General features: G+C 43.2%; 1 protein-coding gene across 4 annotated transcripts in view; it reads left to right on the forward strand.

The window, feature by feature from the left end:
- Window positions 1–14,834, forward strand: part of MAP7D2 (MAP7 domain containing 2) — a 101,505-nt gene that overhangs the window by 45,424 nt on the left and 41,247 nt on the right. For 2 of the 4 annotated variants that reach the window (XM_084844043.1, XM_084844044.1), the window contains exons 2-3: window positions 11,234–11,311; window positions 13,006–13,169. In XM_084844043.1, coding sequence (XP_084700169.1) covers window positions 11,234–11,311; window positions 13,006–13,169 — 242 coding nt within the window. Of the gene's footprint in view, window positions 1–1,717; window positions 2,236–11,233; window positions 11,312–13,005; window positions 13,170–14,834 lie in introns of those variants that run through there. The other 2 variants (XM_084844046.1, XM_084844045.1) reach the window with 2 other exon arrangements.

A 14,834-nucleotide genomic window follows, 5' to 3' on the forward strand; every position in this document is an offset into this window, starting at 1 on the left:
ATTAAACATGCAAAGAAAGATGTATCAACTCATTTATTTAGTATTTTCAGGGTTGTGCAGTTTATATATACCATGCCCCACCCTTGGTCTGCAGGCATTTGGAAGTAGTCTGCTACATTTCATTCTATTTATTCAGTGGCTGCAAGATTTTGATATATATTCTGACAGTCTAGAACACACTGACATAGCTCTGTATTAAACACAACATTTGAAAGTCTAGTGTCCCAGAGTAATTTAACTGGTTCTTAATTTAGTATGGCATTGAAAATCTAGCAATGGGTTATATCTGTATTCATAAGCCACATGCAGCTTAACCGTTTTTGCAAGGACTATTGAAATGAGTAGAGGTTGCAGCATATAATTACTTTCTTGGTTATACCATTTGGTAGTGCTTTAGGTAGTTCTGCCATGCACCAGGTTCTCATGACATACCAACCCATGCTTCAGTGTGGGTAATTACGTAAACAATGGACGCACGCATAGCGGTGGGGGAGAAGCCACAATGGCTTCGTTTCCACCGATGTTCGTCCGAACCCAGTCAGTGTCTCTTCAGTGCTTAATAATTGTCACTAAGCAGTCTCTTGAAAACCTAAAGTAAATATTAGTAATCTCTTATGTACAAAATACCCCTTTAATAAATTAACTTGTTTAATAATTCATCTTGTCTCTTGCGTTGGAGAGTATGCCAGCTACTATGTGGTTTTAAACTATTCTAACAGAATTGGTGGCAGCGAAAAAGGGTCAGCTTGTGGAACCATGAGTTATAGTGGCAGAGAGTTTGACCCTGAAATATAAGCATTTGCTATAAATAAGAAACATCATAGGTGGGATTGCCCAGAGAAGGATCCGTTTCCCTGTAGATGGTGGCAGTGCTGAGGAGAGGAAATCCCCCGTAATGCCTAATCACAATGTTAGTTTGAGAGAGAATGACTGGCTCAAGGTCATTCACTGAGCTTCATGGCTGAGTGAGGATTTTACCCTATTTCCTTTTCATAAAGAATAGACATATTATACTTCTGGCCTAGAACTAAAACAATGATCCAATAATAAAAAGGGCTGAGGGGGAGGGGAACCACTTGTGTACAATATGTTCAATGCCACAAGTCTAGAGGAATTAAAAGTCAGCCCTTTGGGGGGTAAACTGTCTAGTATTGACACTTGATTCTGCAGCACAAGTTTTGTCTGAGTGTCCCTGAAGCACAATGTGAGAGGGAAGGAATCAAGAATAACTCACCAGAGAGGAGTGGGTTGATCATTATAATGAACATGTTGACCATATTTATCCGCTATAGAATGTCCCTCTAAAGATGGGCTACATTCCTGTGTACAAGTCGACAAGCTGGTCAAAATAAACCTGAAACCACAAGTTACTATCAGGAAAAAACTTATTTCAAAATGTTCACAAGGACATGGTCTAGCATATATCAAAATCTCTCAAATTGCCGCTTTGTATTTTCTCCCTGCCTTTTTTATGTTGACCATTTATTGAGAGACACAAGATTGTAGAATTCATTCAAAATTGTGAAAAGAGCACAAGTTTAAATTGGATATGTAATTCTTTAGATCTATGTATAATTCGATATGACTGTAGCTGTTCTGTTTCAAAAATAGAGTCCTCTATCAGCATGTGTTTTCAAAACACACCACTTCCTCTAACTGGGAGTACTGCCAGCAGAGACACTTCAAGATTACTGGTAGTAATGAACAGTGATAAGGTGCACCACCAAGAAGAAGCTCATTAGGCAGTTCACAAAATCCAAGCAATGGAGACACAGCAGCGGTCCAAAGCCATTCATGATATCCAGTTCAGATCAGGAGTTCAGATTACATGAAGCACATACGGATACCGACAACAGATAATGACATTGTTGTCAATGACGGCTTGACTGGCCTTGCTACCTCTTATACAGGCTGTAGCCTGGAAACCCCCAACTCCCAGCTGCAACTCATTTGCAAGCTTTCTGGTGAAGCTGGCTGTATAAAGAAGGCCTTCACAGTGCTGGGTTCCTGGATTGGAGCCTGACACTTCTCCTAAGGGGCTGGACCTGCTCTCTGCATTTCATACATCATCTTTTAGGAAGGCTGGGTGGACGCTCCACTTCTGGCTTGGAATCCAAACCATCTGGGGAAGGAGGAGGTGGTGGAGGGAGGCCTCCTCTTCAGCTGCATGTACTGACACCCTTCGGAGATGCTGCTGCTGGATCATTCTCGAAGAAGTAGAGTCTTTGAGCTCAGGTAAACCAAGTTCCTCCTCTGAGGAGGACTCCGGGGGTGGGGTATGACAGTAGCCAAAGTCGGTTGTGAGGCTATTTTTTAAAAAAAGAAGTTGCCATATTGATGTTTAAACACAAATACCTTTTTCATTGAGTGGTTTTGTACACCAGTTGTCTTAAGACTTTTAGATTACACTCTTATGAACAATTTGGTTCATAAGGAATGATCCTAGCTATAATCTTTCCCTGTTAAAATCAGAGGGATTAATAAACCACCATTGCATTGCTTGAATTTCTGGTCCAGCTCCAAACAAAATGATCAGTTGCAAGTACCTCCTATGTCCACATGGGGTCACCATGACATCACTAAATGCAATAACTGTCTGTAGGGATCATAGAATCATAGAATAGTAGGGTTGGAAGGGGCCTACAAGGCCATCAAGTCCAACCCCCTGCTCAATGCAGGATTGTAGGGATGTATGAGAAATTAGTTCCAGTTTTTTTTTTAAATCAGGATTTACCCAGTTGGCACTTTCTGGACTGAACACAGACTTGAACACAATATGTAGTCGAAGTCTACAGACATCTCTCAGACATCTCTGAGTCTTCAGTGTGATTCGTGGACCCCCCAAATAGATTTATTACGTTTCTATCCTGTTCAATAGCCAAAGCTCTCTGGGCAGTTCACAACAATTTGTGATAAATTGAATAAGTATGTTCAACAGCATGCATACATTTGCAAAATGTGCATGAAAATGCTTTTGAAAAATGCACACAAACACGCTTTAATTGGAGAAGAATGTGCACATTTCAAAGATGTGCACAACTGATGTGTACATTTGGAGAAATATGTGTGGAAATATGTGCAAATTTTATGCAAAGAAAAGCTTGCAATCTCATACGGGCACGAGATGCAACAAGCTTCAAGGTGGGATCTGGATGACTTTGACAAGCTTGATTTTTGCTGATTTACACATCCCTAACAAGACTCTGTTAACATTTCTTAGAATCAGTTATCCAAGGATTAAAGATCAACAATTTGTAGTCAAAGATAAGTTTATATGAACGATACTTTAGATGTAATTTCCACTTTGAGTTACAAGAAACTTAAATGCAACATAATATAAAAGAAATTATAGTAAATTAGAATGTCCCAAGTTTCAGAGTAATATTAAAATTGGAAGTTTTACTCATCTTACAGAACTCTCTGTCTAGGAATATTTGTGTCCAGATATAAAACTTGTAAGTGATTGGGCACAAAAGAATTGTGGGGAAGTTTAATAATGGAGAAGTTTACCCATGAAAATTAAGTGTGTATTTTAATATACAGGGTAGTATCCAGTGCTAGTCCTACACAGAGTAGGACCAGCACTGACACAATGACCTAGTTACATCGCAAGGCATATAAGACCATATTAGGAGAAATAAAATGAAAAGCACTTCCCAAAGTTCCCTTGTTTTTTAAACACTTGCCAGTCTTTGAATTTTAATATATCCTTAACATTTGAGAGAAACCGAGTTTACCTCAAATACCTTATTTGTTAAATTAAAGAGAGCCAGCGTGGTGTAGTGGCGAGAGTGCTGGACTGGGTGCTGGGAGATCCGGGTTCTAGTCCCCACTCGGCCACGGAAGCTCACTGGGTGACTTTGGGCCAGTCACAGACTCTCAGCCCAACCCACCTCACAGGGTTGCTGTTGTGAGGATAAAATGGAGAGGAGGAGGATTATGTACACTGCCTTGAGTTCCTTGGAGGAAAAAAAGGTTCTATATATTTTAAATTGTTTTATTGTGTGTTGTTTGGTTTTAATTTTTGTGAACCGCCCAGAGAGCTTCGGCTATTGGGCGGTATAGAAATGAAATAAATAAATAAATAAATAAATAAAGGTGGGATATAAATGTAATAATAAATAAAATAAAATAAAATTGTGGACGACAGGGATTTGTTACTTCAGCTGTTTACACACTGTGGAGAAGGATATTGTTTGAGACTACGTTTCATTATAAATGTAACCCCATTTCTTCACTGTACTGGGTCCAGTGTTACACTATGAATTCAACTAGCTTTTGGAAGTATAGCTTATTTGCTTTGTGTGATGCCATATTTTCACTTCACTGGAAGTGGTACTACATGCCTTTAGCCCAGGAGAGGGCAACCACTGGACCATTCTGAGGGCCAACCCATCCCATGGAGGGTTGAGCATTCTCCACAGGCCTTGCACCCCTGAGGGTGAGCAGTGCAAAGGGGATTCCCTTTCTTATCTCCAATCAGAGATTGGAGGTAAACTGGGGATTCCCCTATACTACTTCCCACATCACTCAAACCCTGATGGGGACATTTGCTACATGGGAAGGTGCAGCCCAACTTGGCCGGAGCTTGCAGGAGTTGGCCATGGGCATTGCTATGTGGAAGCAAAACAATCCAGAAATTAGATTCACTTTAACTGACACAATAGCATTAAAAAAAATTGTCCACGTTTGGCTTGTAGGTTGCATATTCATTCAAATAATCTTGGATTGAACACAGGATATTTTTGAAGCTCTGAAAACACACTTGCAGCTATTTCTATATCTAGAGCAGGGGGTCCCTAACTTTTTTGGGTTGGTGGGCACCTTTGAAATTTTGAGAAAGTGTTGTGGGCACTCTCACAAAATGGTTGCCAGGGAGGCTTGCCCATTCATAAAATGGCTGCCATAGTAGGCATGGCTGGTCACAAAATGCTCATTTCACAGAAGGCAGACCAGTAGCCTAAGAAAAGAGCAACTTGCTCAAGAACCTAAGTACAAGGCAGAGGTGAGTGTGAACTCCAAAACAAAACAACACTCCTTTGAGTCCAACTACAAATGGCCCTGGAGGGCAGTCCTTTGCTTTGCACCATGCCAGCTTCCCAGTTATTTTTTTAAATTAAAAACATCTTAAAATAATCACAAGGATGACAGTGAGGTAACTTCAGGCATGTTTCATACCTAAAAATGGATGTTTCCCCTTTGGGATGGGGGGAACATTCCTAAATTGTTACCACTTGTCTGTCTTTTACTCCAGTGCATGTGGAGTTTGAAAATATAATTTTCTTCTGAGCAGAAAGAGAAGGCTTGCATCCTCTATGTACCAGGTTGATTTTATGTCCACTTAAAATTTGTTGTAGCCTAAAGGGCAATATTCTATCACTAACCAGACTGAGACTTTAGAATATTCATTTTAATAGGTTAAGGGCACAATCCTGTAGCCACTGGTCAGCGGCTAGACGGCCATAGGATAGGTCGGTTCCCGGGAACCAACCTTGGAGCCCGCGCTCCGAGGTTGGTTCCTGGAGAACCGACCCCCACCCCTTCCCGGAGAACCGACCCCACCCCCGGCGAAAACAGGGCATTCCCAGGGGCGGGGTGGGGCCGGGAAGTTGGAAATCTGGTACGACATATCCTATGTGTCGTCCGGCTGCCGCTTCCCATGCTCCAGTGTCTAGCCGCGAAAGCAGGCCTGGGGGAGTGAGGAGGAGATCCTCTCCTTACTACTCTTCCCACCCTGCACTGGATAGGCGGTCGCCCCTGGGGTTGGAGGCAACCCTCGATCTTGATAGGATTGCTCCCTAAGTTGTATTAGGGAGAAGATGGCATGCAAACTTCAGCAGCTGGCACTTATCTCTGACGCTGAGATGTTATTGCTCATACACACACAAAATGGGCATGTAGTCCATGCAGCCCTGCCCACCTTCGTTTTCTACGGCATTTTTTTTTAATGGCAGGTTATGATACGTTGAAAGCAAAAAGGAGCAACAGGTTACATTATTCTTCTACTTCTTTTTAAAGCGTTTTTTAATAGTTTGTGGAACTCTTACCAAAAGGCATATCTAAATGTAGCAATGCCAGTCTGACCATTTTTGTTTTACTGGAGAGCCGCATACAGTGTGCTTGCTTGTTAGTTTCAACTGTTCTTAGCTTGTCCTTTTCTCCACAAACACTGGAGTAACATGAATCAGATTTACCTTCCTCTTTCTTTCATACCTGTATTAATGAAAGGGATGCCAGTGGTGCCAAGTATGTTTTGAAACAAGTATGTTTCAGAGCCCCAAACCCTCCATGTGCAGCTGCAGCAGTGGTCAACCTTTTTGCCTCCAAGGGCCACAGGCAGTGATGAGGGATGAGTCGGGGGCTCTGGACACACACACAAACACACACAGCTTTCCCTCTCTCTCCCCACGTGCACCATAACAGACACATCCAAATGCTGAAAGGGGAACACGAACACACACACATACACACATACACACACACGCACTCCCCCCCGCCCCGATCTTAGCGTATGAAAATTGGGAGGTTTAAATCTCCCCTCTCTGTGCACTGAGGTTCCTTTGAAAGTGGCGACTGTGCAGGTGAGAGCCAGCAGGATCCTGGCTTTCAGAGGCTCTCGCTGCTGGCATGGAGAAAGGCAAACCCCTCTCCACCCCATCAGGGAGAGATTATGCTCTTCCCAGTCCACCAAACAGTTGTTTGATGGTTTGGGAGGAGCGTGATCTACAGGGGGAGGAAAGTGTGCACAGATGGCTTTCTCTTTGTGCCTTCATCCCCATCAGGGGCAAGGAATTTGGGATGAGTTAGTGCTGCATGCTGGCTATGTGTTGGCCATATGCGTGTTAGGACTTACTACAAATTTGGGTAGCCTATTGAACATGCAAGAGCTTAAAGTGGAGAGTGAGTCAGACATGCAAGCATGTGCCGTTCGGAACCCTGCCTTATTGGGGTTCCTGATCACGGGGGGATGGGATTTTGAACACATAGAACCCTCTTCAGACCTTAACGTTTGATGCACGAAGATCTGTAGCGAAGTCTACACACATGACGATGCTGGGAGTCAAGCTTGTGTATGTGCCCCCTCCCCACTTTAATCCTCATGTGTTCGGGCAAATGCCAGAATAGAACTAGAGCTTTTCTACAAGAGGTTGTTAATCTGTTGTATATACTTTCAGTTTCGTGTAGAATTGAGATCCGAGCTCTACACAAAGAGTTTTTCCTTTCCTGCTTTTCTGTTACATAACCTCTAGGTAGCACTGTACTATAGCAGAATAATGCAATTACCCAAGTAGGAAAATGTGTTTTCTTTTGCTTTCACAAATAATACTCCATTTCCCCCCACACTAAAAAAAACAAGCCAGAGACAAGGTTCCGGCTACATGCTGCAGCTCATTGTGGGTTACTTAACCCACAATGAGCCGCAGTGCCCACAGGTACAGGTTGCACATCCAACCACCACTCATGGGTTGTCATGTCATGCTAACCTGGCGAGCATGGAAGCAAGGGTTATGTGAAGGCTTAACATCCCATGAATAACCCTAAAACATGTCATGGATTATGCGAGAGTTATTTAACCCTCACATAATTCATGCTCACTGGGTTCACAAAACATAGCAACCCCCAAATGGGGGGTGCATATTCAAAATGGTGCCTGCATGTGCCCCCACACACCACAGCCTCACCGGCAACCCATGGTGGGCTGTCATGTTGTACAAACAGCCCCAGAGTGTCTTGTTCACACATCCTAATAAACACATCATGGATGGAGGGTGTGTGGTTTGTTTAACCTCTTCTGCTTGAGTGAGAGCGATTGGGCAGTGTGAACGAGCACAGTACCTCATTCATGATAAGTGCCATGTGAATGTGGCTATTTTGTTACCAATCCTAAGTGGTAGCAGAAAAAAATGCACCTTTGTCTTCTTTTATAATGCACTATCATCTCTCCCCCCCCTTTTTTTTTGTTATAGTGGTAGAGGTGGGGGTGGTGTGGGATAGTTCTATTCTGGAATCAGTTGTGCTACAGGAATGTTCATAGAGCATCTGCTTAACCACTTTTAATTAGGGCAGTGATTATTCTGAAAAATATCACTACTGGAGGTACAAACTATTGGAAACTTGTTTCAATATATGTTCATATATTATTTTTGCAGTTATATCAATACTCTGGATTCCCCTTAAATACTTATTTTGATTTCTTAATTGTGGTGGGGTTTATATTTTCAAGCTTGACAGTTCTGTGTCCATCTAATTGCTGGTGAACCTTTCTAATTATGGGTCCAGAGAGTTGAGTTATCAAGTTTAGCTTACAAGCTCATTCTTCAAGAAAGGTGTTTTTCCTCCTGATTTGAATTTTTTGTAGTTGTGTGTAATCGTGTAGGATGTTGCGGGATGGGGGATGGTTGGGGGCTGTTTTCCAGGATGGGGGATGGGGTTTTTTGGGGTGGTTTTAGAGGTATAGATCCTTCTCAGTGAAGCCATGTGTTATTATAATGCAATGGAAAAAGGGCTAGCATTCACTGTCTGCTGAGCTAGAGAACTAGCCTTCAACAGGTAGGTTGGGTCCCATGGGCACATTTGGGAATTTGAAAAACTGCTGTGGGCACCGCCACAAAATTTCTCAGTTTTCTGTGAGATGGCAATGGTTGCTTTGTCATCATTAGCACTGAAGGTTGGATAACTGTGGTATAAGTAAGGGGAAACTAATAATCAGGGGTGAAGTGAGAAAGAGTCATGCTGAGATTCCTGGGTTTTTTTCCCCCTGGTGTGGTGCTTATACTGCACTTCTTCTTGCTCACTGGGGTGCTTATTCCTGCATAACTCTGAAATACATCTTGACAATTTGTTTAGTCCTAAGAAGTCTTTTGGAGTAAGTTGCTTTGAGCATTCATAGTGCTTGAAGTAAAGCCTGGAAGGGAAGCTTGCAGACAAATCCTATGCTCCAGCTAAGATGGCTGTTTGCTTTAGTCCTGCTTATACCCATAGAAGCTAATTCAGCTTCTCTTTCCAAGTCACAGCTCTATGGTCCACTTTGTGTATGGCCCCTATGCCATGAGTCCTTTTTGGACCTGTAGGCGCATTTGGAAATTAGAGAAACTGCTGGGGGCACCATCACAAAATGGCTCCCACTGAGGATGTGGCAAATCAGATAATGGCTTCTGAGGGAGCCTGGCTTGTCCAAAGACAATTCACCTAAGAAACTGAATACAAGCAGAGGAAGGGTCTGAATGCTAAAGCCAATCCACATATTTGACCCCACAGAAGCTCAACAAAATACCCATTTAAGCCTGCAATCCTATGCATGGTTACATGGAACTCAGTGGGAATTACTTCTGAGTAGATCTACATAGGATTGCTGTGCTCATCCTACACACACACACACACACACACACACCTTTCCCCATCCCCAAAAGGAAAGAGAAAGATTTCCATACCTTGACCCCAGGCTCAGCCACTCCATTCCTCACCTGGCCTTCCTACTTCCTCCTCTGCCATCAGAGCCCACACCTGGGCAGGTGCTGTGTTGTGTGCCTGCATGTGTGAAGAATGGGAGAAGGGGCTGGGAAGGGACAGAAAAAAGAGCAAGACTAGAGGCTGGGAGGAGGAAGAAATAGTGAGATAAAAGGGTGAGAAGGAAAGAAAGAGCATGGCTAGGGACTGGCAGGAAGGGGAAAAGAGCAAGAGAAAGAGCAAAGCTTGAGGCTAGGAGGGGAGAACCAGGGAGGTAAAGAGGTGGTGGGGAGAGAAATAGCAAGGTTAGAGGCTGGGATGGAGGGGGAAATAAGGCAAAGGGGTAGAATGGACAGAGTGTGAGGAGAGGGGTTGGGGAGAGAAAGAAATAGTGAAGCTAGAGGCTGAGAGAGCAAAGGGAAAATGTCTGTGTGGGCAGAACAAAATTTGGTGGGGCTAGGAAACAGCGCTTTCCTTCACTTCCAGCTCACCAAATAGCTGATCAGCAGCAGGTTCAAGAACAGGAAGGAAAACCTGGTGCCCTAACATTTTCCAATTTTCAAATTAAAATAAATGTTTGAAGGGGGTAGGGAGTGGAGACTTTCGAGGGTGCTACTGGAGGGGCACATTGGTGTCCATGGGTGCTGCGTTGGAGACCTGTGCTGTGCTGGTTTGCTCTCTGACCTAAGATGAGTCACAACAGCAGCACTACCGCCATAGAAATAAAAATATAGGGTAAAAAAAATCAAGTGGGTCCCCAAATGCATGTTTGGACTAAAGGTGGGCCTTGGGTCTACTACTGAACTAGAACATAGATTTCATGTAAGAGTGCAACCTTAAGCAAGGAAGTATGTCCCACAGGACTGACTACCAGGTAAACATGTTTAGGATTGGACTGTTTGTCTCTATTGATGTCAGTTGGGTATAGGCACACCAGTATATTAACTTTCACCTAAAATGGGTGATGCTGTTGGGCTCCACCTTCCATCAGCCCAAGTCATCATGATTCATGGGCAGAGATTATGGGAGCTGTAATCCAACAAGGAGCTGGCAGGGAGAAAATGTCTTAAAGCAGTGGGACACACTCCCCTCTCCCATATGCTCCTTTTAGTCTAAAAAGTTAACCCTTCTAGCCCCACTTTATAGCTAAACAAGAGAGCACATGTTTAATAAGCATGTGTACATCTTGTTGGCTCTATAGTAATGGGATAGATGAAGGTAAAAACATGATGCAGACCAAACAAAAATGACTGGTGATTGACACAGGCAGAGGCAAATAACCCGTCTCAGCCCACCCTGAGGGGTAAGATTGACATCTTGGGAGTAATCTTGATCCACACTCTATTACTTGGCAATCAAGAGACATCTATTGCCAGGAATGCTCTTTTCCAACTTTGGACTGGTTGCCCAGCTGCAGGCTGTAGTTTGCAATGATGACCTGTCTACAATACTAGCATCTTCTGGGTTAGATTACTGTAACAGGCTTTATAGGATGCTGTCTTAAAACAAATTTTAAAGGAAACAGGAAGTGAAATTAGCCAAAACATGTAGTGCTAGCTGTTTGTGATTTCGTGAGGGTGTCTGGGTTTTGCATATGGAATTTTGTGTTTATTGTTTTCTGTAACTACCGATTAAGAAAGCCTTGTTTTGCTGAAATTTGCAATACAGTTATGTCAGCTGGAAGCCCTGTCCAAACAAAATAAAAAACGAGCCATAAAACTAGTTTTAGGCACTTGTTATGGCTTTGTTACAGTTCATTTCCCCCTCTCCCCTTCTTTGGTTTTAGCTGTGGATGGATTTCTGAAAACTGATGAAAGGCAAAGACTAGCCAGAGAAAGAAGAGAAGAAAGAGAAAAATACCTTGGTAAGTCGACATTTTCTCATTGGATGTAGAAGGTTACCCTTCGAGATAGGCACACATGAGGAGCTAGGTGTCAGGTGTTAAGCCCAATTTCCTAGAGAAGGAGCCACTTCCTAGTCTATTCTTCATCAAACAAGGAAGAAAGCTTTTACTTGTTTACTTTGTCTAGAGCAGTGGTGTAGAACCTCAAGCCCAAGGGCCAAATTAGGCCTTCCTGGGGTCCCAATCTGGTCCTCTGGGTTTACCCAGAAGGCCATAAACCCTTCCCCTGGCCCCAACCCCTTTTCTTTGACCACCAGTCATTTGATTATTTCCCAGTTTTTGCATGGTTTTTCCCCCATTCTAAAAGGTTGAGATGTCTGTCTTAAGGCTTAACTAAGGCTTAACTTACTGGTTGTAAGAGCTTTAAGCTACATTATACAGGCATTTTTAGTATTTTGGCCTTGCCCCTTTTGCACCACCCATTACTGGAATGCTGTCCCCCAAAGCTTCTCTGAAATGAAATTTTACCCATGGGCTGAAAGAGGTTCAACACCCCTAGTCTAGAACCAGAGGCATTTATTTTTGGGGGAAATAAAATGGGGACTGCTAGGCAACATCACCATAATGCAGTCTCTTTTGCCTCCCCTCTCAAATTTCCCTTCAGCTGTGCTAGTTCAGGCCAGACCACTTAGGATAGTAGCCTAGGAAGGTTCTTTGGAGGACCAACTGCTTCATAAGCACTCTTGCAGCCAAATTCCCCAACCACAGCCTAGTTCCATCTTGACCTTCCCGCCTGTCATGGGTGGGTAAGTAGCAGCTCCAATATTTCCAGAGCAACTGGACTCACACCAATGGCTGTAGTAGCAATCAGGTCACCATAATAAAGTGAATCAAAGAACAGAAATTCAGGAGCAGAAGGGATGTTTGCATCTTGTTCCACCCTGTCTGCCAGTTTGAGCTGAGTGCTGCATGTTGAGTGGGTGTCTCCACCTAACAGCTTATGCATCCAAAGAAAGGCTTACTCACACACTGATGTTATATACAGTGTTCTCACTTTTTATTGAATTTTCCAGTTAATAAATTAGAAAGACGGCATCATTTGATTGCTTAAGTTGTTAGTCATCTTGTGGGGTAGGGTAATGGGTATTGTCCGTACATGAGTGAAAATGTACGCTTGCCCTTACACATACAAACACACACACACACACACACACTCTGATAGCCCAAGACCTTTTTATTGGTATTCTGTGTCATCTCTTTTTCTATATTTATGACAGCTGTTATATTTAACTCTAACATAAAAGTAGATTTGTATAGATGGGATCTGCAACAAAACGTTGCAGTGTGGAATGTGCCTGTTCAGGACACTCTAATCCATTCTCCCCCACCCCTGTTTTCTGCCACTCTCTCCCCACATAGACGCTCAGCATTCCATGGCCACTGAGCCACTTAGTTTTCATTGGGCTATTTTCATGATTTCTTCTACCAACCATCCTGCCCCATCATGCAGTGTGCCCCCCTTAGTTTTTTTTTCTCTATAGATTTTTTTTGAGGGGTACTTCTGCACACCATGGGATTTCCCTGAGCTTTCTGATATCTCCTTGTTTGTGGATGGTGCCATTTTGGCTACCCAACTGGCACTCAAGGGTATTTGAGATCACTATCAACATGTATATGATATCAAAGTAACATTTTTGTTTTGCTTTTAATTTAAGCTGCCAGAGAGCAGCAAATCTTGGAAAAAGAAAGGAGAGCAAAACTTCAATATGAAAAGCAAATAGAAGAACGATGGAGGAAGCTGGAGGAGCAGAGACACAGGGAGGAGCAAAAGAGAGCAGCTGTTGAAGAAAAGAGAAGACAGAAACTCCGGGAAGAAGAGGTAGGCAGCACATGCAGTACTATGATAACTACACAGGCTAGGGCACCAGTTTTTTGGCGGGGAGGGGGAATTACATGAGTGTGACTTCCTTAAATATATTGTTGTGCACTCCCCACATATCAGATTGGTTGGATGTTCTAAGGGCAGCACTACCCAATTTTGGTTCCCTTTGAAGGGGAGAGAGGGCACCTGAAGACAGAGTATTTTTGTAATATTTGCTTTATTTTCAGATATATAAGTGAAACATTGGTAGGGGAAAGAAGCTTGTAGTCCTACTAGGCAGCAGTTCTGCTACCCCACATCAGCTCTCCAGAGAGACACCTGGCCCATGTTAACTCTCTGACCTGGTTTGCACGTAACGACAACCCGTCAGTTTTTAAACCAGTGGGTTGTTGTTATCTGTGAACAGCCCCTCTGTGTGCTAGGGCTCCTTCACACCGGGCTGTTATCCTGCGATTGAGATTGGTCCTTCACAGAAGTTTGCAGGCTCTTTGCATGATGCAGTGGTCATCCCAGTCATCTCCTGCGCTAAATACCCTTCCATTTTTAAATAGATCGCACATAATGAGCTATCAAATTCAATGAAAGATAATGGAAGACTCAGCTACTGGGGGGGTGGGGGGGAAGCATGTGTAAAGGAAGTCAGTTGTGATCCTGCATTTAAAATGGAAGCAGACAGCCCCATTTTAAATGCAGGATTTTAGGCTGGTGTCGAGATGCCCCTAGACTCCCCAAGCCTCTGCTCTTACTACAAAGGGGGTGGGAGAAGGGAGCCTGAAGTTACTTGGCAGGCTTCAACAATGCCTTTGTTTATTTCAATTTTAACTAAAGGACTACCAAGTTAACTACACCTCCTCCAGAGCCTTTCCGCAACAGGACTCTGGGAATAAACTTAAAGAAAGTCACTGGTACAATGAACTAAGAACAAATGCCACTTTGCTCACAAAGTCCGGAAGGGGCAGTCCTGGTTTGTCTCCCCAAATAGCTGTGCCTTCTTGAACTTCCTCTGTGTTCTGTTGGTCTATTCTGGGCTCAGGCTGACCAGGATCCATCAGTGCCAAAGCGGAAACCTTGAGTGCCAGATGGCAGTTCCTAAAGGACTGTCCTCTCTGGAGGGGCCTCAATCTTTATTGGGTCCACCTTTTCTGGTGCCACCACCCAACCCACTGCTGTCTCCCACCTCCTCTGAAAGAGGAAGGAAACTTTATTTGGACTGCTGGGGGGCGGCAATGTTAAAATTTGGACACTCTGTGAATGACCTTAAGGTAGCCATTCATGAAAAAAGGAATTTCAAAGACATGTACCAACAAGCAATTGCTGAAGTACAATTCATCAAGAGATTCTATATCCTATGGTTTGAGTAAGGAGAAAGAGGGTGTTTGTTTTTTGTTTGTTTTTAATCACATTACTTATGTTAATCAACTCACCATTGCAATGATGCCTATGTTATTACCCAGCAATGTTTTGGTTTTGTGAATGACAACTGCTAAGATATTCATCTCTGTCTGTACTTTTTTGCATTTTAATTCCCTCTGAAGACACAGTTTACATCTCCGCACCAGCCCCAGCATGTGTATGTAGATCTGCCCATTTGAGTTAACACTTCATACATCTGATGAAGTGTCCATGAAAGCTTATCCAAGAATGAATGTGTTAGTCTTTAAG

This window comes from Heloderma suspectum, chromosome 3 (genome assembly GCF_057233095.1).
Source record: "Heloderma suspectum isolate Gila_16-S chromosome 3, 16-S_ref, whole genome shotgun sequence".
Taxonomy (NCBI): domain Eukaryota; kingdom Metazoa; phylum Chordata; class Lepidosauria; order Squamata; family Helodermatidae; genus Heloderma; species Heloderma suspectum.